General features: G+C 37.6%; 1 protein-coding gene across 4 annotated transcripts in view; it reads left to right on the top strand.

Annotated features, from left to right (window-relative positions):
• The window catches only part of LOC123681844 (putative polypeptide N-acetylgalactosaminyltransferase 9), a 161,059-nt gene that overhangs the window by 92,023 nt on the left and 43,852 nt on the right, over nt 1-25,184 (top strand). For all 4 annotated transcript variants that reach the window (XM_045620155.1, XM_045620157.1, XM_045620158.1 and 1 more), the window contains 2 exons: nt 15,261-15,832; nt 19,069-19,177. In XM_045620155.1, the coding sequence (XP_045476111.1) occupies nt 15,514-15,832; nt 19,069-19,177 (428 nt within the window). In that variant the 5' untranslated portion in view covers nt 15,261-15,513. The remainder of the gene's footprint in view (nt 1-15,260; nt 15,833-19,068; nt 19,178-25,184) is intronic.

Raw genomic sequence — 25,184 nt, 5'->3', positions numbered from 1 at the left:
CGCTCTCTAATTAAAATCGATCAAAAATCTTTATTTGGCGACTGTGTTTTGGAAACCAAAGTTCCTTATTCACAAACATGAGTATCTACTCATTTCAAACCAGTTCTTTACATGAATATCCCCTCAAAATCGAAGCCAATTTTTATACCGTTCCCTCCGAATAATGATCAAGTTTCGTCACTTTTTCCTTGCTCTTTCCAAAGCCCCACCCAATGCAAAATACTTGAAAATTGTGTACACACCAAGCAGACAGCATCAATGACCGCTGACAATATTGCCAGTCAAATTATAAGGCTCTCCTTCAAGGTCGATCGGACATGTACCTGTGTGCTAGCCGCAAACTCAGATGTTGATCTGTTTTATGGTTGGGTTTTAACGTATAGAGCTGTGATTATCATCGATCGGTAAATTATGGTCTCGACGTGGTGTAGCATTTGAGTTGGATAGATGCAGAGTTTCAATCAGAGGATGATTTTCTACTTGTTTTGAGCGCGGAAGATCCAAGACTTGCTGTTGATAATCACGTATTTGAGATTATAATCAGACAGAAATAGAAAGCATCAATAAAGTTCACGAAATAGTTCTTTAGCGTGCTTAAATTAAAGTTGAGTCAGAGAGCAGTGAAGTTGAAGATGCCAGAAGTATCGACTATTTTACGTACCTACATTTTTCATGAGAAAGCTTTTCTCAAAAGCAACAACACATCATAGACTCCGAATGCTATTGGTATGCTAAGTTCGAACGTGGTGAAATGAGCACCGAAGACGGCGAACGCAGTGGACGCCCAAAAGAGGCTGTCACCGACGAAAAAAACAAATCCTATCATTATTTTGTGAGATATTGCGTTGTGAGTGTAGCTACTTTTGTTATTTGAAAGAAGATGGAAAAAAATTATTTCGTGTGCTGATAATATTGTTTCTTGAAGGGAAAAAAATACAATTGAAGAAAAATTTGCTTGATGAAGAGTTTCCGGGGTCTGCACCAAAAAAATCAATCATCATTGATTGGTATGCCAAGTTTAAACGTGGTGAAATGAGCACCGAAGACGGTGAACGCAGTAGACGCCCAAAAGAGGCTGTCACCGACGGAAAAATCAAATCAGTTCACTAAATAATTTTGAATTACCGTAAAGTGAAGTTGATCAAGATAGCAGACATTGTGAAGATATCATCTGAACGTGTACATCATATCATTCACGAATATTTGTACATGAGAAAGCTGTGTGCAAAATGGGTGCCGCGCGAACTCACAATCGATCGAAAGCAACAACGTCTTAATGATTCTGAGCAGTGTTTGAAGCAGTTTAAGTGCAATAAACCTGAGTTTTTGCGTCGATATCTGACAATGAATGAAACATGGCTTCATCAGTCCAATCGACAGTCAACTGAGTGGAATGCACACGATGAACCGAATCCAAAGCGAGGAAAAACACAACAGTCAGCTGGCAAGGTTATGGCATCAGTATTCTGGGATGCGCAAGGTATAATATTCATTGATTACCTCCAAAAGGGCTAGACCATCTACCGCGATTATTATATAGCGTTATTGGATCGTTAAAAATATGAAATCGTTAAAAATCAACCCCATTTGAAGAAAAAAAAGTGCTGTTTTATCAAAACAATGCGCCGTGTCACAAATCAATGAAAAAAAAAATAGCAAAATCGCATGAATTAGGCTTCGAATTGCTTCTGCATCCACCGTATTCGCAAGATCTGGCCCCAGCGACTTTTTCCTGTTCTCAGACCTCAAATGAATGCTCGCTGGAAAGGAATTTAGCGCTGACTGATTTTTTTTGTCGATATTCTGCTTGAATTTCCCATGTTTCTTAAGCAGCTATCAACAAGAAATTTTACACGAAACTTGAAATCGATATTTACGAAATCAATCTTAATTCATCACTTAAATGAACACTTCCGCAATTTCACCTAGACTAACATAGAGCCCGCAAAAATGATGCAATATCTAATCCAAATAAACGAACCTCATAAAAAACACATCAGCATCGAAATATATAGCGAGCGCATCGAGAAAAGAAACGATCTCATTAATTTTTGTACACCGTGGTTGCACATCATAGACGTGCTCCCGTATACATCAGCGGTCCACAGAATCGAAAGAAAATAGCGTGGCATCTCCGCAACCGCGGCAAAAACTGGTCTATGAAATAGCACCAAAATAAAAATGAAGTTTACGAGATCGGAAACCATGTTTACACATATTAAACGCTCTGCTTCTGTTTCTCCACTAAGGATATTGTAATTGGCACGTACTTTCTCGTAATTTTCGTGTAATAGTCGATGGTTTTTCGTTTCCATTAGATTTCTATCGGGGAAGTTACGACACCTGCCATTAGATGTTTGTACATATGTAGGTATAAATATTGACTCGGGAATTATTTGTCTAATATGTCACTGAGTCATTACTGGCGTTGTGAAATGAGCCATTAGGACGATTAGGAACGGAATTGATGGTTATGATGGCCTTTTAAATCTTGGAAGCTCGTGAAGTGAGACTTATACAGGGTGTTCCTCTATTGGCGCGACCCTCTATTACGGTTAAGCGCTGAAATTTTGGATTTTCTTCGATTCAGTATCATTAGGCTTCATTCTCAATTTGTTTGGAAAAACACAGAGTGTACCAAAAAAGTTTAGATGACCAAAATATTTTTTTATTGAAATTCCAGATTGCACGGAATAAATGAACCCAAGTTTCATATGCTTAAAACTTTCCGTTTTTGAGGTGTTTCGATTTTTCATAAACTGTGGGGTTTTTGGAATAACCTGTTTACTAAGAAATTAATAGATTTATGCAACCTGATGATACTGTATCAAAAATATTAGAGAATTTCAGAGCTTAACCGTAAAGCGTCGCCTCAATGGCAGAACATCCTGTAGACATAGTATTCAGGAATTACATCGAATGAAGTTTCGGTTTTTTTTTTGTATACTGATTCTATTTGGAAAAACTTCGTTGACAAACTAGTTCAGGCTACGAATCAATTCCTAGCAGCGCGCTGTTTTCAATTTTGATATATTCATCAATTGTAGTTGCTCTTCTCAGAGTAATAAACATAGATCTAGGGAGCATATGTCATTTTCAGTAAGCAAATTTAGTCCCCAACATGAACTATCACATTTGACATGAAGCGAGCGAAAATGAAAACATATCAGTGATACGATATTTCACTCAATTCGCGAGTTTCTTCACAAAGAACGCACTTCTTTTGTCCCATAGAGAATCAACCTCATATTAACTCAAAATATATTGAAATAAATACCTAAATATATCAGAAATTCAGAAAACAAACGACGTGAAACAGCCGATGACACTAGGAGAGCAAGAGTTGCCGAACCTTGGATTTCAGCAGGTAGATACAGAAAATAATAAATATTCTGATTATTATAAATTCGACAATTAAGGAAAATATCGGATTCCAAATATTCAAATTTGCATATTTAATCGGTAATCACTCAAAAAAATATATTTCATTGAATATAATATACCTACATTCATAGCGGTATAGTAAAATTGTGGATTTGAAAATATATCACAATCCGACAACGTAATCTAACCATGTTGGAGACATGTAAAAATTGCGTATACTTCCTCTATCTGTGTTTATTACTTTATGGTGCTTTTCTTGAACCCAATATCTTTTCGCCCGCCCCTCGTACTATCAAATACCAGAACTGGCCAATGGCCAGTCGGTTATTTGATTGAAAACATCCATCCCGGTCCCTTACTTCCAGGCGATTCTTTGCAGGATGGACTGCCGCACAGTTTCCAATTTGTTACTGTATTTTTCACCCTGAAAGAATCCTGCAAATGGACCTACCATAGGGGCGAAGAATAACCTAGCGGAGAATGAAGGATGACGACGATTCGACCTACCCCTCTGTAAAAATGGGGGTCCATTCTTCATTTGCAACGTAGGGAGATTTGTTCCGAAGCTGGAATTAAACTTTGACCTATTCTTTTCGGAAATTACCCTGAAGACTAGTTGTATACACTGACAGACAGACATGCAGACCCGAAACCAAAGTTGTTGAGATAGTCTGCAACGCATTTTTAATAGCTTAAATCTTGATGTTCTATACATATTAGGTGAATAAGTGCCAAAACTTATAATAAATTTATTCATTACAACTTACTAACAGGATCTTTATAATAATTTGGATTTTCCTTAGAATTACTAATGAATTGTTAGACATTTTTTCTACAAATCGGTAGTAGATATCACAAAACTACAAAAAACCAAAAAATGTAGTAATGGACCAACGTTTCTTCTTCACATTTTTTCTAAATTACCAGTGGTTCACAAAAAACATGTTCTGGAGGAAAGAAGCGGGCACTGTTCCAGAAAAAATATCACCCTGTAGATTTTCATTTTTCAGGTGCTATGAGAAAAAAAACTTGAAAAAATTCAAAAGTTAACATCCTGTATATAGGAAACAAAGCATTTGCTGGTCAATGTTTATGAGACTTTTTTCTTAAAATGATCCAAGAAATTTGTAATTTTCGTTTTCACCTCCAATTCAGGAACAGCTTGTATTCCATCTGCCCATCAGTGAAGTACTCCAGAAGATCATACCATTTTTTTGTGAGTAATAAATTGAGAAATAAGCTATTTATAGAAGCAAGCTAGTTTGAAATCTAATCTGATATAAATGCAGAAAAATCATAACAATTATCGGAACATAGAGTAACAACCTGATTCTTCAACTCGACCACTAAAATTAGAGAATTCATCGTGTTCCTCGATTGGTCCACGGATTCTGCGCGCTCTGATCTGCCAGCACGTATGTAACGGATAATCCTTCGTATAATTCACGTGTGTTAAACATTCCATTCTCCGTCTAAACTGATCGATGTCTTCCCTACACCGGCAACAATATGATCCATCACAATTTATCAACGTTTTTGTCAGCTCTCATGTCACGACTTGTTGACATCGAGGCCCGTAAGCTGAATAATATTCATCGCCTCTACGTTGAAAAAAAGTACGTAATTGATGATGGGCCAAGATAAACGATAATTAGAGCGGGCCGTGATTGTGCGTGTCGACGCGTCGATGATTGACAGGTCTGGTAATGTCGCCGGCCAAGGCTGAAAGGATATTCTAGTAGGGGGGGTTCAGCTCGATAGGGCTTCTAACCTATTAGTTTGACGGCAACAATTGTGTATGCGAAGAATTTAAGTTATTTATTCGGAAACAAAATAAATGAATACAGAGTGTTCCTCCTTTTTCCCCAAGAACTTTTTTTTGGTGGACCATTGCTAGTTTAGGAAAATATAAAAAGAAACTTTGGACAAGAACTCTACTTTTTGGTTTCTTGTAGTTTTGTCGTATCTGTTACCGATTTCGAGAAAAAAAAATCGAACAATTGTCTAGTAATCCTCAGGAAAATCAAAATTATTATGAAGATTCAGTAAGTAAGATGTGATGAATAAGTTAATTATAATGTGTAACCCAAAAGACATCGAACAGTAAATGGTTAAAGAAGAAAAAAGAAAATGAAGATTAATATCCCATTCACTTATACCTTTTGAACTCATGGAAAGAAAGATCGACAAATCCTTATGTAACAACTGACAGACTTTTTTCGAGTGCACATATAAATTAGGAAAGAGGAATTTGATACAAAAACATGCCGCTAAGGATAAAGTCATTATCAAAATGGACAACATCTGCGAAAAATATTGGAATGAGCATGAAAAAGTTTGAACTAATGAACCATATCCATAGAACATCTGTTATTTCAGCATTGGTTAAAAAACGAGTTAATGAACAAGAACCAATTAAAATTAGGATACATTCGAGTAGACACTCCTCAAAACCATATGGACAACTAGATGCATAAAATCATTTGAAACTTAATCAATATCTTGGAGGGAGCAATCGTACTCGTATATCCTCTGCAAACCTAGATTTCTTCTGAGCAATTTAACTCGAACAAACGATACTAGAAAAAACCACAGCTTCGCTATCGTGTTTTTATCAGCTTAGTTTTCGTAAGAAATAAAAGTTTATTCAATAAAAACAAAACTCTTGTTATTTCACCTTTGATAAGTTTGAAACTTGAACCAACTTACTTCTCTTTAATTTCAGTAATTTCACTTTTACCTCCGGCTGTGAACGAAGGTAAAAAGGTAAAATTCGCCTTTTTTCGACGTTTGCGGAGAAGTTTTACAAATTTTCCGATAAAGTCCAAATCGCAATTCTCCTTTCCACAACATTTCCGATATGACGCCACAAAATTTCATCATATTGCGGCATATAATCACCGAGATTAAATTTTTTCACGTCAGACTCAACCTTCACGCAGACACCTCAGAATCATCCTCGTCGAAATCCGTGACATTACCAGGATGCATAATCTTCGCTCCTTCCTCTCCCCTGTGTCACGAACCTGCTGACCTTCGGAGATGCGTAAGAAGAGCCTTTTGATGTTCAGCTTGCCGCCTGTAAATAATTCAGCCTAGCAAATGGAGTGGCGGGTATATCTTAATCGGACATTTAAGCGAAGCCGGAAGTGGCGGAATTGCTAATTCAGACCTGGAAAAGGTGAGAGGAGATGTTTAGGAGCGAAGGTCTACCATTTGTGACCTTTGTTGGAGGTCCTTTGGAAATGGAGGACGTTAAAAAATGAAGAGAGCACTCGTTGAGGACCATATATACCTATATACAGTTCTGTGGTCTCCAAGGGCTCAATTCGAAGTGCCTTTCAGACAGATAAACTTGCACTAGATGTATGGAAATGAAACTAGTAAGAAATTTCAAAATAACAAGCTAACAGTGTATGCAAAAAAACGAAAATGCGAGTTACTTTGTTTGTTCACTTCAAATTGACGTCATCCTCAGTTCACCCAATCCAGTTTGTTTTTCGATAGGTTCAAATCACTCCTTTATTAGATTTTTTTTGCATATTTGATAAAATACTAATCGTTCTTAAAAATTCAATCCACAAGTATGTCAATATATTTGCTGATGAAGAATATCTGCGAAGAGAAAACCTACACTGCGGTGCTAAGTAAAAAAGGAGATTGGGAAAGAAAGGCAGTACAAAATCCCAGCTCTCAAAAATCATACCATCAAATGGTTCTCAAACCAAAACGAGGACTGGCACCAAATGCTTACTATCTTAAGGCAGCTGTCCAAGTGTCTTTCAGGCAGGGATACTTGCATTTGAAATATCTGTGGAAATGAATCTAGTAAGAATCTATCAGAAATGATAGACCTGATAGAACCTGACAAAGCATTGAGCTCACGTATCATCGATTCCAAGATGGTGTTGGAGTACCGAGGAAAACTCAACGAAACAGGCCTCAAGGCCTGTTTAGTCTGGGTTCCTGGCCAATTGAAAATTTAAGGAAATGAAGATACCAACACACTCGCCAGAAAAGAAAGACAACCTCATCGAAACAGGCCTCAAGGCCTCTTAGTCTGGGTTCCTGGTCAATTGGAAATTGAAGGAAATGAAGAGACCAACCAACACACTTGCCAGAAAAGAAAAACAACCTCCTCTCATTAGCCCAGAACCTTTCTTTAGTATAGGTTAAAGTACCTACAAAAAAGATTTCCTGGAGAAGGAAAAAACCGAAAGAGAAACACTCTGGTGGAATCTTTCTGGGTTGGATGAGCCCAAAAAGTTTCTTCTATAATTTGATACTAGGAGATCTGAGAAGTTCCTGGATCTTAGCAAGAATATGCTACACCTCCTCACTGGATTCCTCACAGGGCATTGCCGCCTTAGGAAACACCTTATGAGAATGAGTCTAGCAAAAAACGACGTGTACAGATTCTGTGGGGAGGAGGAAGAAGAATCTCTGGATCACCTGGTGACCAAATGCCACGCCATAGCTTGTCCACGCAAAAATGCTTTGGACAAGAGACTTGTATAAGTGAGGAATTAACCTCCTTGAAACCATCAAAGATACTGGAGTTCATCAGAACTCTGCAACTGGAGCGTGAGCTGTAGACTACGATAACTAATGAGAAAACAGCTCTGATGGAGGGCAGAATAGACCAAGAGATCGTGGTGCAATGAAACCTCCCTTAAAACTACAATTTACAACATTCCTTTTCCACGAAAAGTGGTCTGCATCGAATCCTACGTAGGTTATGACTCACATAAGCTCGTACAGGTTTCTATCTAGCCATTCATCGAACGCCAAAGTTGTGCAACGGTAAAGTCCAAGTTTCCCAAACAATTAGTTGGCACGCAATCCCCTGAGCTGAACGAATTCAATCAGGATAACCCCTGTTTTCAAAATAAAACTTTCAATTTACCGCGATCAACTGCTTAAGATTTCAAAACGTGCATAATTCAAGAGATTTAGGTCTCTTCCGTTACCACTACATGTTTACCCACCCCCACGCCAGGTGGGGGTGAAGATAACGGGCAAATCTCCGCGACCGATAAGCAATTTTTACCCTCGTTTTCGTAGCCGCGGGGGGTGCCAATTTCCAACCCCAGTCTAACCCAACTTTTTATACTCGCATCTAGACGTCACGCATTTGTTTCAATTTCTGGTAAACGGCCGAAAAACACGGAATGATCCCCGCGAGGCGAGTTGACAGGTAACGCAGGCGTGTTGACGTAGAGGGATCTCGGGGGGATGATTTTCCTTTGTGGTGATCGCGAAGGCGAAGAAGATGCTGTTAGTGGAAGATTGGGTTTTCGGATGGGAAATTGTTTCCTGTGCCTTGTCGAAGAATTCTTGAGAAATTCGCCGCGTATTTTGCGTTGAGGGATAATTCGAGTATAGTATGAAAAAAATTGGTTCACAAAACCCGAATGGATTTTCAAAAATGTATATCTTTGTAGAACTTTACTATGAGCAGTATCTATTATCCATTATCACTTTTGCAGTACACGTTTTTATTTACGTTTTTTCGAGCAGAGTAATAAACATGGATAGAGGAAGTATACGTAATTTTTACATGTCCCCAACATGGTTAGATTACGTTGTCGGATTGTGATATATTTTCAAATCCACAATTTTACTATATCGTTATAAATGTATATTATATTGAATGAAATATATTTATTTGAGTGATTCCCGATTAAATATGCTAATTTGAAAATTTGGAATCCGATATTTATAATAAGCAGAATATTTATTATTTTCTGTAACTACCTGCTGAAATCCAAGGTTAAGCACCTTTTGCTCTCCTAGTGTCATCGGTTGTATCACGTCGTTTGGCGCGCTTCAAGTTTTTTGATATATTTAGATATTTATTTCAATATATTTCGAGTTAATATGAAACGTTGATTCACTAAGAAATTTGCGAATTGAGTGAAATATCTTATCACTGATACGATTTGATTTGATATTATATGTTGGGGACAAAATTTGCTCACTGAAAATGACATATGATCCCTTTATATGTGTTCATTACTCTCAGAATCTTACAATTTTGATTCTTTATTGATTACGAGTCTATATTTGAGTTTAAAGAGGTTTTTCATCTCGGATTCAAACATTCCTATTTGCAAAATGCATTTCATGCTTCACTAAACAACTTTGGTTAGGTGTCTGTCTGAATGTGTGGCCGGGAATCTTTTTACGCCTTAACTTTCACAACAATTGTCATCAGATTTTCATGAAATTTGGAATAATCATCCTGTGTGGGCTGTAGACTGTTCCATACGATTTCAGTTAATTTAAGGCAAAATGGGGAAGCTCAGTAACATCTCACATCTGTGCTATCTGGTCCTATATTACAAAGTTTCGTAAATTCCACTGCACACTAAAAATTGTCGAAAATCTCGAAACAACACCTACCTAGTCTTACGTGAAGAAACTCATTCACCAGGAAAAAACAACAAAACGGATCCTTCACATTTTTTACTTATGCTAAAAACAACTTTCTATTTATTTATACTATAGTCTCTTCCCCAATTTCTAGATCTTTCTTTCCGAGCATTGCTCTCCAATTCGTACAGCTTCTTCAAGCAATCACGCATCTTCTTATGCGGTTTGTTACAACTTCCTACAAACCTCCATATTGGATTTTCGGCAACACATTTCAGGTAGAGATCAAGAAATTCCTCGCAAAGGTCGTACTGGACTTGAGGAACACCTTCCATATCGAAAAAACTAGGATCGATGCGGAAAATAATATAAAATTCAAGTTCTCTTGTACAAGTTTGTTCTCACTTCAAATTCGGATGAAGAATTTGACGTTTCTATTATTGGCGATCATAGAAAATGGAGTAATCAGTGATTGTGGCGCATGCGGAGCAAATTCTCTTCAGAGTAAGAAAAGGTTGAAACATAGATATATATTACTGTCAAATACGTAACCATTAGGAATAGAACCAGAGATATTAATTTCAGTTAGGTTAATGAAGGGTTTTCTAATAAGAGGTTTCAGTTGGATATTGAAAAAAACTGGTATTTTTTAGGAGAAATCGATGGATTTTTATTTCATTGTAAAAGGGAAGGTATGCCATTAACGATGGAAAAGATATCAGCTAAATGGCTCATTACAGCACCATATCCTTTTCATGAAATTTTGAAAGTTGATTTGAATAAAAAATCCTGTGTTCTCAGGAACAAACTGAGATATTTGCGCGGAGATAATTTTAATAGTTGCTATACCGCACTGATCGTTCTACATCAAGCACACGATCTACGAAAATGCACAAATTTAAAAGAATCTTAGTAAAATCATTGATCTCATTTATTTTCCATTGTCCCTACATCCATAGAGTAATAAACATAGATAGAGGGAGTATACGCAATTTTTACATGTCCCCAACATGGTTAGATTACGTTGTCGGATTGTGATATATTTTCTAATCCTCAATTTTTCTATATCGTTATGAATGTATATTATATTAAATGAAATATATTTATTTGAGTGATTCCCGATTGAATATGCTTATTTGAATATTTGGAATCCGATATTTTTCTTAATTGTCGAACTTATATGTAATAAGCAGAATGTTTATTATTTTCTGTATCTTCCTGCTGAAATCCAAGGTTTGGCAACTTTTGCTCTTTTAGTGTCAACGGTTGTTTCACGTCGTTTGGCGCGCTTAAAGTTTGTTTTCTGAATTTCTGATATATTTAGGTATTTATTCCAATATATTTTGAGTTAATAAGAAACGTTGATTCACTATGGGACATAAGAAGTGCGTTCTTTGTAGAGAAACTCGCGAATTGAGTGAAATATCGTATCAAATTTAATAGTTCATATTGGGGACAAAATTTGCTTACTGAAATGACATATGCTCCCTCTATCTATGTATTACTCTGAGTTCTAGAACAAGAACACGATCCACAAAAACATAAAAATTAAAAACAAATCTCGGTAAAATCCTTGATAAGCGTATTCTTATAATTCCGGAGCTATCCAATTTTGTAACTTCTATTTATACTTCTGAGCAAGACAACTAGGAACAGAATAAATTCGAAACATTCTCTTCTTCTTCTTCTTGTTCGTGACAACGTCAAATTCATCTTCCAATGTCCCATCGAATTAAGAGGAGCAAATCCATCCAATTCAACGAGCATCTTTTTTGCCTATTAGACGAGCTATTAGCACCCGATGAGAAAATAAATTATGGGAATAGCGACAATTAGTTATTTTATACGGACATTGGTTGGCATTATCATTTTTCTCTGGCAGGAAAAACACCGTTAGATCGGCGAGTGGTTTCAATACCAGAGAACGGGGCAAAAAACTTCTGTTAGAACGAGAAATTGGAGAATATGGTATAATAGGTACATTCGATGGCTCGGTTTTCAGAAAAGAGCACGATATAAAACATGTGTTCCGATACAGGTCCGGTTTTCGAACGGTTTCAGAGACACCAGAGCATTCACGTTTTCATAGTTGGGATTTTACGCACGTCATCTAACAGAATATCTATGGTTCCATTCATCACTATCTATGTCAGAAATTTTCATAGATTACGTTTCGAATGTAAAGAATTTTTCAGTGAGAGGTTTCAGAATAGTCCGCTATCTGGGCAGCTGTCATCTTTTGACATTTAGAAAGAACACGATCACAGAATTGAAAAGAAATCATTCCTCAGAAAATTGATCACATATAATAATATAGTCTATGTTTATTACTTTGAGCATATAATTATGAATGAGCATATAATTATGAATTTTAAAACATGAACACGATATTTTTTACCCCAGATATCTAGCCCTCTCACACTTTTTCCAATTGTGGTTCAGAAAATGTAGAGTTTCAGAAAAGGGAACCTGGATTTCAGAACAGGAAAGTGTACCTTTCAGAAAAGAAATATTGGATCTCAGAATAGTTAATTTAATTTCAGAAAAACGATATTGAAATTTAGATTAGGAAGTTGTTGTTTATAAAAACAAAGTTGCGATTCAGAATAGTAAATTGAATTTCAGAAACAGTAAATTAAGAAAAATTGTATTTTAGAGGTTATCAATTCAAATTGCGATAATGTAATGTGTGATTCGGAACAGTACTGAATGTAAGGTACCAGTACAATGTGGAACACAGGTACTACATAGATATATGAATTCATTTTTATCAATTCTGTAGTACATATGACCAATTCTGAATAACAATTTCACATTTCTGAATTCCAAATAAACAAATTCCATTTTATATTTTCTGAAATCAATTTTATCTTTTCGGAATTTCAAATTCCCTATTCTGAATAACAAATTCCATTTCTGAATCACAATTTCGACCTCCTGAAATTCTATTTGATTTTCTCAATTACGTTTTACGCTTTCTGAACAACAATTGGAAAAGGTGACTAGTGAATTTTCGAATTTTTTATTTAGATATCTGAAAAAACGATACCGTAGCTAGATTTTCATTGTATGTATTTTTTATTTTGATATTTAGTAGATCATTATTTCCACAATAGTTAATTACAGAAAAGAACTTTCAGATTATGAAATCTGATGCTTATCACCACATTCAATTCATGTTGTATGGTACATTCTCCTTAAATCATTTATATAAAATTGCAAATTCAATTCCCAAAGAACCTGCTATCTTTTCATTCAACCCGAAATAATATTCATTAAATATCTTTAAAAACACATATTGCAACCGGTTCTTGCCACCATATGTTACCAGTTAGAAAGGACTAGGTATATCGTCTTTGGTAAAACAGGTCCGACTCTGATGCTGCGAAAACCAAATATGACCTTTTTCGATCTTTGTTCGAATAAAACACGATACACTTATTGATTTCCTCAAACAAAGCCGCCACAATACCATATATTCTCCTAATTGCCTCGTTCTCAATTTCCGATTCAGAGGTAAACACATTATGGTTAAAAAATTATGAATCCATCAAATTCTACCAACATAGGATCGAAATCTGTGTTCTCTCAGAAACTTGGAATGTTTCTATGCTCGCCTTCTGTAACTGCCGAATCTAATTGAATGTTTTGAAGGGTTATATAATTTCAACACGATGTGTTTGAATTCTTCAAATTTTGAGAGAGTTATCACCTCAAACGATAAAAAATTTCGGACTTCAGAGTTGATGACGTCATCACTTCTTCTTCTTCCTTCTCATAAATAAGCAATTTGCTTGTTCTTCGTTCCTTCGCCTTGTGCCTATTCAAGTGGGAGATTGTCACTCCAACGTTTGCGGGGCCTTCCGACGCTCCTGCGTCCAATCGGTGACTTGTCCCTAGATATCTTCACTAGTCTGTCCTCGGCCATACGGTTGATATGTTCGTTCCATTCTTGCTTCCTCTTTAGGACCCAATCATTGATGTTATCAACCTTACACATTCCTCTGATGTTCTCGCTTCGTACGCAGTCCCTGAGCGTTTTACCTGTTATTTTGCGCAACACCCTCATCTCGGTTGCTTCCAATATTTGAGCTGTTCTTGATGTTTCTGGTCTGGTTTCCGCAGTGTAGGTGAGGATGGGTCTAATCGCCGATTTATAGATCCTAGATTTTACTTCAGTTTCTATATGTTTGTTGTTCCAAATGATTTTGCTGAGACATGCGGCTGTTCGTGCTGCTCTCATGGCTTGTCCTCTCACCTCGGCCTCGACATCCCCACACCCAGATATTTCTACGCCGAGATACTCCGCCTGGGGTTAGTTGTTGGGTGGATTGAGTAGCCCGGCAACTGCCTCTGCCGGTCCCAAGCCCGGATAAAGGAGGAGGGTTCTTAGGTCAGGCTAGCAATCTGCCTAAGGTGAAAAACCAGAACGCTCATAGAACCGTTACTTTGCCTCGGAATAGGATGGATCTAACGATGACGTCATCACAACCATAGAAAATCGAAAATGAAAAATGGAAGAAACAACTTACATTGAAGTTTTCAGAGTCTTGCATTGAACTCTAATGGTCCATCGATGGCTACAGTTGGGAAAGACTTCAGGGAGATCCCTTAGTGACCCAACCCCAAAAAGGGTCAAACCATGCTCTAAGACCCTTCCATCAATTCCTTCTCTTCGACCTTTTGGCCAAGCTGATTCCAAAGACAGCTCTCAGCAATTGCATTTTCTGAAAATAAACGACAATAAATGACTGAGAACTAAAAATAACAATATTTCAGTTTGTTATTAATTCCGCCACTTTTAAATATGGGTATCTCAAATTTCATTTTATCATGGGTATGGCATAAGCTTCAACTACGTTTAGAAATTTGCTGAATTGTAAAAAACTTTGCACATATGTCAAATAAATACTCGAATGATTATGACAAATTTCGGGTAGACCTTATCATCAGAACCCCTCATGTAGATAAACAAATAGAACATGATGATGAATCACATCTCAAATACAGGATGTAAATAATAATAAATAAATAGTTACGAAAAAATTGAAGAGGTGATTCTTTGTCAAAAAAACACCGTAAATTTGAGCTGGAAATCACGAAAGATCCTATTTGTCAACAATGAACCAAGCTATTAAAAATTAATTTCAAATGCTATAATCCGAACTAACAAATTTTTGGGGTGGTTTTTCTACCCCTTGCAATCAAAGGGGAACACCAACAAAAATTGCTTGAGTTTTTTGATTTTCAAGAAAAGAAGATTGCCTTTTTTTGGTGCCATCTTTAAGAAGCTGTAACTAAGCAGTAACCTTTTTTTCGACCAAAAATCACTTCTTGAACTTTTTCGGCAACTTTACATTCATTCGATTATTCCGAATCGCTTATTTACAATTATTCTCTTCTATGACACAACCTGTCAGAAACCCCACAAACATTTCAGTGTTCACCATTATCGACACCTCCACAACTGTCAAAATCTAACCTCATTCCTTTAATTTCAGATAGTCCGAAAAAGATGCTGCAAACGCCAATCTTATCACCCACGTCTCCAAACCAACCAACCCCGAGCAGCAGCCTGTACTTCCAGCAAAACCTGTGATACCGTCGATTCCCTTATCAGCGTCTTATCAGCGGAGATGTTGACCAGATAAATCGCCCACGAAATCGAGACAGTGAGATTAGATGCGGCATTGTGTACCTACCTAGTGTCGATTGAGAAGGCGTACGAAACGAAACTAGCTTAAGTCCTGTGAAATGGGTGTCCTCTGGAGGAAACGCTCCGTCCTGTTGAAGATCGTGGTCGTGGGTACCACCGTTTGGTTCACCATAGCCTTCCTGTTGTACAGCGACGACAGGGGCGCGGAGAACACAGTGGTGGAGGAGGTGAACAACGAACTTAGACGTAGGGCGTACGATAGTAGGGATAACATTCCCATAAGGCCGATGCCATACAAGCAGGAGGAGGTGCAGATGAACGAGGTGCAGAAGAAGGAGTCGGATAGTGTGTTGCTGCCACCACAGAATATGGCTGGGGAGATGGGGAAGCCTGTTGTTTTACCTGCCAACCTTTCCAGTAAGTTTTAGTTTTTTTTTTAAGTTTTTCTTGAGGAGAAGCAACTTATTTATGAGGTTTTACCATAAGAGAACCTTCGTTCCTCGTTGTCTTCAACATCTTTCAGTGATTTCAAACTTAGAGGCTTATTTCTGCTATATTAGCTTTTGCATGACTCGTATATAATAAGCTAGCTATTTTACTTCCTCAAAAGCGTAAGCAAAGATTCGTTTTTTATTTTCGAATAGACTCCAACCTTGGTAATCACTTCTTCATTAGAGCCAAATTTCTTCACCTGGTGCATCTTTTTGAGGTCTTCAAAAGGGCAGTACATTAGATTAGATTTAATTAGATAGGTTCAGTTTCACTGCGACCTAATGGTCTATTGTGCCCCCATCAGAGCTATTCTCTCCATAACGTGATTTACAGCTCGCCTTCCAGTTCCAGAGTTCTAATGAACTCCAATATCTGGGATGGCTTCAATTCCTCACTTTAACAAGTTTCGTGTCCAAAGCAGGTTTTGCGTTGGCTAGCGATGGCGAGGCATTCCGTCACCAGGTGACCAGGAGTTTCTTTCTCCTCCCCACAGAATCTGCACTCGTTATTTTCTGTTAGACCCATTCTCATGAGGTGTTTCCTAAGGCGACTATGCCCTGTAAGGAATTCAGTGAGGAGGTATAGCATATTTTTACTAAGATCCAAATACTTCTTGGATCTCGTAGAGTCAAAGTTTCGAAGAAACTTTTCGGAGTGATCCAAACCAGGAAGATTCCGCCAGAGTATTTCTCTTTCGGTCTCTTCCTTCTCCCGAAACTCTCTCTTGTAGGTACATTTTTCTACGCCACAGAAAGGTTCCGGGCCGATGAAAGGTGTTTGTACTCCTTTTCTAGCAAGTGCGTTGGCCTCTTTATTCCCTCTAATTTCCAAGAGGCCGGGAACAAAAAGACCTTGTTATTCTTGCCTATTTCATTGAGTTTTCTTCGGCACTCCAATAGCATCTTAGAATCGATGATATGTGAGCTCAGTGCTCTGTTTGCAGCCTGACTATCAGAATGTATCGCTTTATCACATTTCTGATAGTTCCTTGCTAGGTTAATTTCTACACATCTTTCTAGAGGCAGTGCTTAGTGGTGGCCAGATCTAGAGAATGAGCTGGGTGGTCGAGCAGTTGGAAGAGCAATTCGTACAATTTACGGCTAGTTCTCCCAGCAGAGTCAGGAAATTTCTTGCTTCTAGTCCATCTGCGGTAGACATTAACATCTTCAGAGTTCTCTTCTTCCTAGATTTTATTTGAATTCGTAGTAAACATAGATAGAGGGAGTATACGCGATTTTTACATGTCCCCAACATGGTTAGGTTACGTTGTCAGATTGTGATATATTTTCAAATCCACAATTTTACTATATCATTATGAATGTATATTATATCGAATGAAATATATTTATTTGAGTGATTCCCGATTAAATATGCAAATTTGAATATTTGAAATCCGATATTCTTCCTAATTGTCGAATTTATAATAAGCAGAATATTCATTATTTTTTGTATATACCTGCTGAAATCCAAGGTTTGGCAACTTTTACTCTCCTGGTGTCATTGGTTGTTTCAAGTCGTTTAGCGCGCTTGAAGTTTGTTTTCTGATTATCTTATATATTTAGGTATTTATTTCAATATATTTTGAGTTAATATGAAACATTGATTCACTATGGGACATAAGAAGTGCGTTCTTTGTGGAGAAACTCGCGAATTGAGTTAAATATCATATCACTGATATATTTTCATTTCCGCGCGCTTCATGTCAATTTTGATAACTCATGTTGGGGACAAACTTTGCTTATTGAAAATGACATATGCCCCCTCTATCTATCTTTATTACTCTGAGGTACCTCTGAAAACCTCTGAATAACTTCCCAACTCCATCGAACATCCTCCAAAGTTTTTCATATCTCCCAGCCGAATAAAGGACGGGCCCGCCTACGAGATAAATCGCCAGAAGAGGATGCAAATTCTAAGACGCGCTAACACTTTGAGCCGACACGATCGGCAATGATATCGACATCGAACAAAACACCTTATCACGCCCATCGAAAAACTCTTTTTCAATCTACATAATAATTTCCTCCGTTCCCCGTTCGGAATTTCCCGCATGAATTGGATCTTTCCCTTTTTCTTCCCTCTCTCATCCTTTAAGGAATCCCGGGCAGTGTTCCCGAACGACCTCTGGGGAATCGTCCTTTTACGGGACGGTGGGTGGTGCCTCCCCCCCCGTTTCGCCTCCCATGGGCTTCGGCGGCAATTTACGGGACGGCATTATCCCCTTTGCGAGTCCCGCGTCTGGAAGAGATACAAGGGATACAGCCGGGAATGCTGCGTAGATGGTGTTTTCGGTCGGTTTTATTTTTATTTTTTTTTGTTGAATTCAGCTCTTTTTCTTCGTTGATTCCGAAAAGAATTCTTAAATTCTGTAGGGAAAAAACTGAAAATTAACTCGAGTGTCTAAGGGTGGTGTTTCCGTAAGAGCGCAAGATTTGAACTGCCGTAAAGACAGATTGATTTTGTCCAAGCCTCAGAGTAATAAACACAGATAGAGGGAGCATATGTCATTTTTAGTAAGCAAATTTTGTCCCCAACATGAACTATCAAATTTGACGTGAAGTGCGCGAAAATAAAAACATATCAGTGATACGATATTTCACTCAATTCGCGAGTTTCTCCACGAAGAACGCACTTCTTATGTCCCATAGTGAGTCAACGTTTCATATTAACTCAAAATAGATTGAAATAAATACCTAAATATATCAGGAATTCAGAAAACAAACTTCAAGCGCGCCAAACGACGTGAAACAACCGATGACACTAGGAGAGCAGAAGTTGCCAAACCTTAGATTTCAGCAGGTATATACGAAAAATAATGAATATTCTGCTTATTATAAATTCGACAATTAGGAAAATATCGGATTCCAAATATTCAAATTTGCATATTTAATCGGGAATCACTGAAATAAATATATTTCATTCAATATTATGTACATATATAACGATATAGTAAAATTGTGGATTTGAAAATATATCACAATCCGACAACGTAATCTAACCATGTTGGGGACATGTAAAAATTGCGTATACTTCCTCTATCTATGTTTATTACTCTATGGCCTCTCACAAGCTCAGAAACTGCTACATTTTGGAAAAAGAACGATCCACATCAATTTTTCCTTCACTCTTTCGATGTATTACGTTTGTATTTTTTTTTACAGAGGACGTTAAAGCCATGGTTGATCTAGGCTGGAAGAACAACGCCTTCAATCAGTACGTCAGTGACATGATCAGCGTTCACAGAAGTTTGCCAGATCCAAGAGATGAATGGTAAGTCAAGCAACACATGAATCGTTTAAGAAATAACTCTTTTGCCTACTCCATTTCTTTCTCGCACAAGCTCTGAGATTTAGATAGAAAGGAGTTTCTTCCTCCCATATTCTATGAATCTGGCTTAATGTTATAGATTAATCTTTTTCTAGCTCTTCCTTTGGGCCCTTTTGTCTTTTATTCATTTCTCGCACATGACCTGTGCCAGATAGGACTCGAGCAGGCCTAGGATAGTCAAAGAAGCAGTTTCATCTTCCCAGATTCTTTGAATCTGACTCAATGTTAGAGATTCATCTCTTTCTAGCTCTTCCTAGACCTAGAAAAGACCTGAGGTTCAGCAGGCCTAAGAGAGTCAAATGAGCAGTTCCTTCCTCCCAGATTCTTAGAATCTGGCTCAATGTCAGTGCTCCATCTCCTTCTAGCTCTTCCTTTGGACTTGTCGATGTTTGGCGTTGAGTTTGTTGCAGTTTAGCGAGGTTTTCTCTGGCTATTTTGAGGGATTGCAGGATCACTGATGATATAATTAGTGAGGTTAGTCTATTCAATAGTCTCTGCCATCTATCTAAGGCTTGCCAAAAATCACTGACACAGTTATTGTTCTTCCTACATCTTTCATCATGAACTTTTTATGTTGGATTATCGTTGCAATGATTATAGTGTATATTTATAAGTTCCCTCTTCAAAGTTGCCAACATTGTAAGCGTCGGAACGTCGTAATTCCCAAAATAGCATAATTTCGCCCAGCCCGTGGACAGTCGAGGGAAGGAAAACTTCAGAATACGCCAAGATTTACGATTGTGTCGACATAACTGCCGTTAAATCGACATCATTCTCCATCCTGAAGTTCCGATTTAGCGCCCGGGATAAACAGATTTTCGAGGCGGATCGAGTTCTAGTGTACGGATGAAAATCTTTATTGAACGCCTGTTAAACTTTTACGACTGCCCATTTCGGACATGGGGGCCCTAAACTCGGGAATCCGTTATTGAAAACTGCAGGATCTGATCAGGCTAGTCATGTCTTAGCTATTTTGCATTCGGTCTTTGAGCATTTATTGTTATGGGTAGATTAATGTCATTAGTGTCAGTTGTCATTCGTTTGACGTTGTTTCTGTCTTTTTATGGAGAGGATTTTAACGATTTCCAGCCGTGAAAATTTGTTAGGAGCAATCGGAAGAAAATAGATTCTGAAATTCCTACTATTTGTATCGTCTTGAAAAATTCGGTGAAAAAGATTGTGTTCACTTTCGAACACAACCTCTTCTTCGGAAACTGTTAAGGTTAGATGTATTGAAGTGAGTGCAATCGCTTGAAGTAAAATTTCATTTTCTCTACCACTAACAAATTATTGAACATAAAAATACGAAGTCCTGAAAAAATTTGTATTATATTGTGAAAGCTACCTTGCTACGCCACTGTACTGAAGGTTTTCCACGAATAAGATTACGTGAAATGAAATGTTTGTTTATACAATTTGATATGGGACAAATAAATTCGTGTTTGTGTTATTGTTTCACTGTGTTTCTGCGGCAGTTGTGATGAATTGAGGGAAATAGATTTCCCAGAAACTACTTCAGACTGTAGATAAACGCTATTAGTTATTTAAAAAAATTTCATTCAGGAATTCAATCTTAACCGATGAAATGAGTGATGTTTTCCTTTTTTTCTCATATACATATTAATATGGCATTTAATTGCCTCCTTGATTCATAGCCTTGCATAGCTTGCTCGTGTTTATTAAACATACTTAGTTGATTATTGGATAAAACAAACATTACAACAACTAGCTCGCCAATTCAAAAGTACTTAATCATAATTATTCCGATGAGAGAAATTCGTAGTTGCAATGTTTTCAATTACTTTCTATACACCCTGTAGATAAGTTGATGACATAAATACCGTGGGTCACATTCCTAGTAAAATTGAGGAATTCTAGATTTAAAAAGTAATTATATTACAAATTTATACATTCTGAATTCAAATCTTGATACGCGGAACGTTTTCTATGAATTAATAGTCATAACATTAATACGGGTAATAAAATTTTCGACATTATAAACTTTACTCAATCTTTATATTTCGAGGTCGACATAAAAAGCTATTTGTGAATTATTTTCTGTCTATTTGTCGATCGTAATCTTCTTCACTCCTATCCCGATTTCAATGAAACATTATCAAGACTTCGTTTCGTTGAAATCGGATAAAAGTAATACAGGGTGATTCACTTCATAATTTTGAGCTGAAAATTTGCATATTGGGGTTTCAGACAATGATCTTTCTCCCAAAAATATTTACAGATCTCTACAATTTCCGGTTATACCGGAAACAGACTACTACTTCCTTATTTCAAATAGCTCACCCAGTATATTATTACATCATTAGATAGCTTTTTTGACAACAATTTCGGCAACAGTTCATGAGTTAATAGGATTCTTATGAAAAAAATGGTGGCGATGAGAACGCACATTTTTTCGATTTCTTGAAGAAGAAGAATGATATTTTATCGAAATTGTCGTCAAAAAAGCTATCTAATTATAAAATAATATACTGGGTGTACCATTTGAAATAAAAAAATAGTAGTCTGTTCCCGGTAAAACCGGAAGTTGTAGAGATCTGAAAATATTTTAGGGAGAAAGACCATTGTCTCAAACTCCACTATGCAAATTTGCAGCTCGAAATTATGATTAGTTTTCCATAAACGTCTAATAGGCCATCCCAGTGAATCAACCTGTATATGTAGGATGGTGATCTGGGCCATTTTATAATAGTGATATTTCCACTTTTATTATTTATTCAAAGTCTGCAAATGCGATTGGGAACGCTCCCAACAGAATTGCGGTGTTATTTTCAACCACATATCTCTGGAGAGTAAGAGATAAAAAAAATAATCTCTTATGGAAAAACTGTTCGGAAAGTGTCCAGCGAATAAGGGTTCAAAAATTCTCCACTGTGGCGCTAGTATAGCCAAAGAGTAACCAACCCGAGAAGGCGTGCACACTTTCATCCATGTTTACTTCTTGCTTTATCTCTATCAGTACTTTCTGACGTTACCAATGACATTCACCCTATAGCTACACTAGCGCCACCAATTTAGGTTAGTTCAACGGACACTTTTGAGGAGGGAAGATTATTCTTCTTCCTAATCGTGAGCCCAACCTAAGATGCATAGAATCTCTGGTGTGTGTATTGATTTCATTTTGTTTCAGACTTTCTGAGATAACCACCTGTTGCTTTGGTGTTCTGCTTCACCAGAGTTCTGTAAGGTGGCGCTCTTCAGAAATTTTCTATTTCTATCGAATTTTTAATGAAATGAATGTAATATAATGTATTGTTTGTTACGAGCATAGAAGATAAAATATTATTGTTCTGTACTCAGAGGTCACGAGAGCCGAGAATCGAGAGAAATGTCAAAATATAAACGATGTATGCGCCATCTGAAACAGACGCGATCCCTCGAAATCAAGTAGGAATAAATCTGAAAAATCTTCCGTTTCGTCTGAAAGTTTTACAGGTATAAGTAGACACACCAGGTTTTCTATTCATCTTAGCACAACCTGAACTATAGCCGAAATACCAAGATAACTCCTTCCAGCTATCTTGAAGTCCATCCAGACTGGACAAGAGCTCTCGAGCAGACGATACATCCCACTTCAATCAAAAACATCCGTATCGCTCTCTCGATAAAAAAAAATACATGTTTACCATCCGACATATCATCCCCCGATAACACCCTCACATTCCCTCAGTATCATCCACCCCTCGAGGGGTGTACTCCAAGCGGGATATCATCGTCGCAGTGGCCTCTGGAACCCCTATACGGAACCCGGCAAGGGTGCACGTCTGTCTAGTGGCTCGTATGTGAGTGTGTGTGTGCAAGAGACTGGTTGAACGTTTGACGACCTCTGCTGCAGAATGCCAATTAGGTATCACCTATGCTAGGGCAGGACTAGGAACTCGTTGACCCATAGGAAATTACTTCTTAACGATTTCCTTTTTTTTTTGAGTGCTTCTTCTCCGAACTATTATTTCGTCGGAATGTCTGTTATTTTTCGTATTCTGAACCATCAACGGTCTCGAACGATAAGGCCTGCCGAAATCACGTTAATAACCGAACGGAAGGTCCAAGAAACTTGAAATGTTCAAATATAACCTTTTGAAATATTGTGAAATTTTGCATTCAGAATGTCAATTTAAAGCCTCGTGTTGATTGCGTGTTTATCGCGTGATGTAGAAAATTTACGAGCACTATCTGAAAAAAACTACCGAATATTTCCGTGAACACATAAACGATGGAGTTGAGATTTTGGTTGTGTGAATGAAATATCTGTATCAAGCTTCGTGCAAAATTTCAAGATGATCGCATCATCAGAACCATGGAAAATTCAAGAAGATAACTATAAAAAAACGTTAGCTTTCACCGCCCCAAAAATAGACGAATTTTCCATGGTTGACGCCAATCTTCACTATAAGAGGCGCTAAAAGAAGGAGAAACATCACTTATTTCATAGTAGGACGCAGTAGAAATTGAGAAAAGCAAGAGCTCTCAATTTTAGAGATACCGAGCTAAAATTTGGCGGTCATATGTGGATCAAAAACCATTCAAAATTTGTGGTGAATCAGATTTTTTCGGTACTTACGTTGTGAACAAACTTCAGGTTGGAATTTTTGTAGATGTAGATGTAGAAGATGCTCTTTCAAGGTCTCTCGAAGTCAGTATTTGAGATTAGTCGACATCGTACAGGCAGTTTCCGGGTTATTTGAAATTTACCAAAATTAAGGTTCTGATGAGACATTTTTCAACCAACTCCAGTCCAACTCGTAAAGAAAGAATAGTTGTACTCGAGAGAAAATTGCGACATTACCAAGTCCATCGAAAATTCCGAAAAATCAGGAATTCTTTGACTTTTTTGTTTTCTTTAATTCCGTTGTGAAGAAACTGTAGGTTCAAATTTTTGAGCAATACATGTGAATATCGGAAATTAGGTGCTGCTTCAATGGTTCTCGAAGTTATATGATATTTGTCGAAATCGTACAGATGTTTTTCGAGTTATCCGAAGTTTCAGATTCTGATTTCGGCCGTTTTAGCAGATCGGCTATGAGGAATTTTCCAACCAGATTCAGGTCAACTCGTTAACGAAGAATCTGAGATATTCGAAAAAAAATGCGGCGTTGCCAAATCTATCGAAAATTCCGGAAAATCGGGAATTTCTTGGACTTCCACTCGAAAGGTAGATTCTCGCAATTTTATCGCACGTACCGGCTCCGGCCCTGGCCCCCACTCAGTCCTCCTGTCGTCTGTTTGCGCTCCTCTTATTTCCTGCAACAGTTCGCGTATACCGTTGACGAATACGTGTCAGCCTACGTTCGACACACTCCGTGACAGTTTCAGTCCTTCTCCAATCCGACTCTCGCATACGAACGTACGAACGTCATAATAGGCGAAAATAGCCCGGGGTTTTCCCGCAGGCCGAGGGAAATTCGTGCCGCGGTTTTCGCGGGGAAATTCATAACTGCCGTTCGATTGAAGCGCGGTTGCCGCGGTTGTGGGAGTCTGTTGTTGTGCGAGAGTCCTATTGTCTCACGGGAAATTGGACAACGTTGCCGGTCTCGTACAGTTTCCGATCGAATCGGAGAGAAAAAAAGAAAAAAAATGTTATGTATCAAGAACGGTAGGCGTGTTTCACCGATCGGAGGCAATTTTGACTCTAATTGTTGGTAGAGATTTGAACGTTCTCTTCTTGATGCTTACAGCGTTTTTTGCAAGATCCTTTGATTTAAATAAATTAACTCCCACCTGATTAAGGAAAAGTCAAACGTAACATTTATTATAAAAGAGATATTTCTGCGTCAGTTTTAGTAGATATCATTTCCACTACTATAGGGTTTTCCAAAAGGAATGATGCATGAAATAATAATTTCAAAAATATGAATTTCTCAAATGTAAAATTCAATTAGATTGAAACAAAACTATTGGAAAAAGGATTTAAACATTATCTCAAAGACAACTC

This window comes from Harmonia axyridis, chromosome 6 (assembly GCF_914767665.1).
Source record: "Harmonia axyridis chromosome 6, icHarAxyr1.1, whole genome shotgun sequence".
NCBI lineage: Eukaryota > Metazoa > Arthropoda > Insecta > Coleoptera > Coccinellidae > Harmonia > Harmonia axyridis.
The sequence above is the reverse complement of the archived record's forward strand: the minus strand, read 5'-3'. Positions and strand labels throughout refer to the sequence as shown.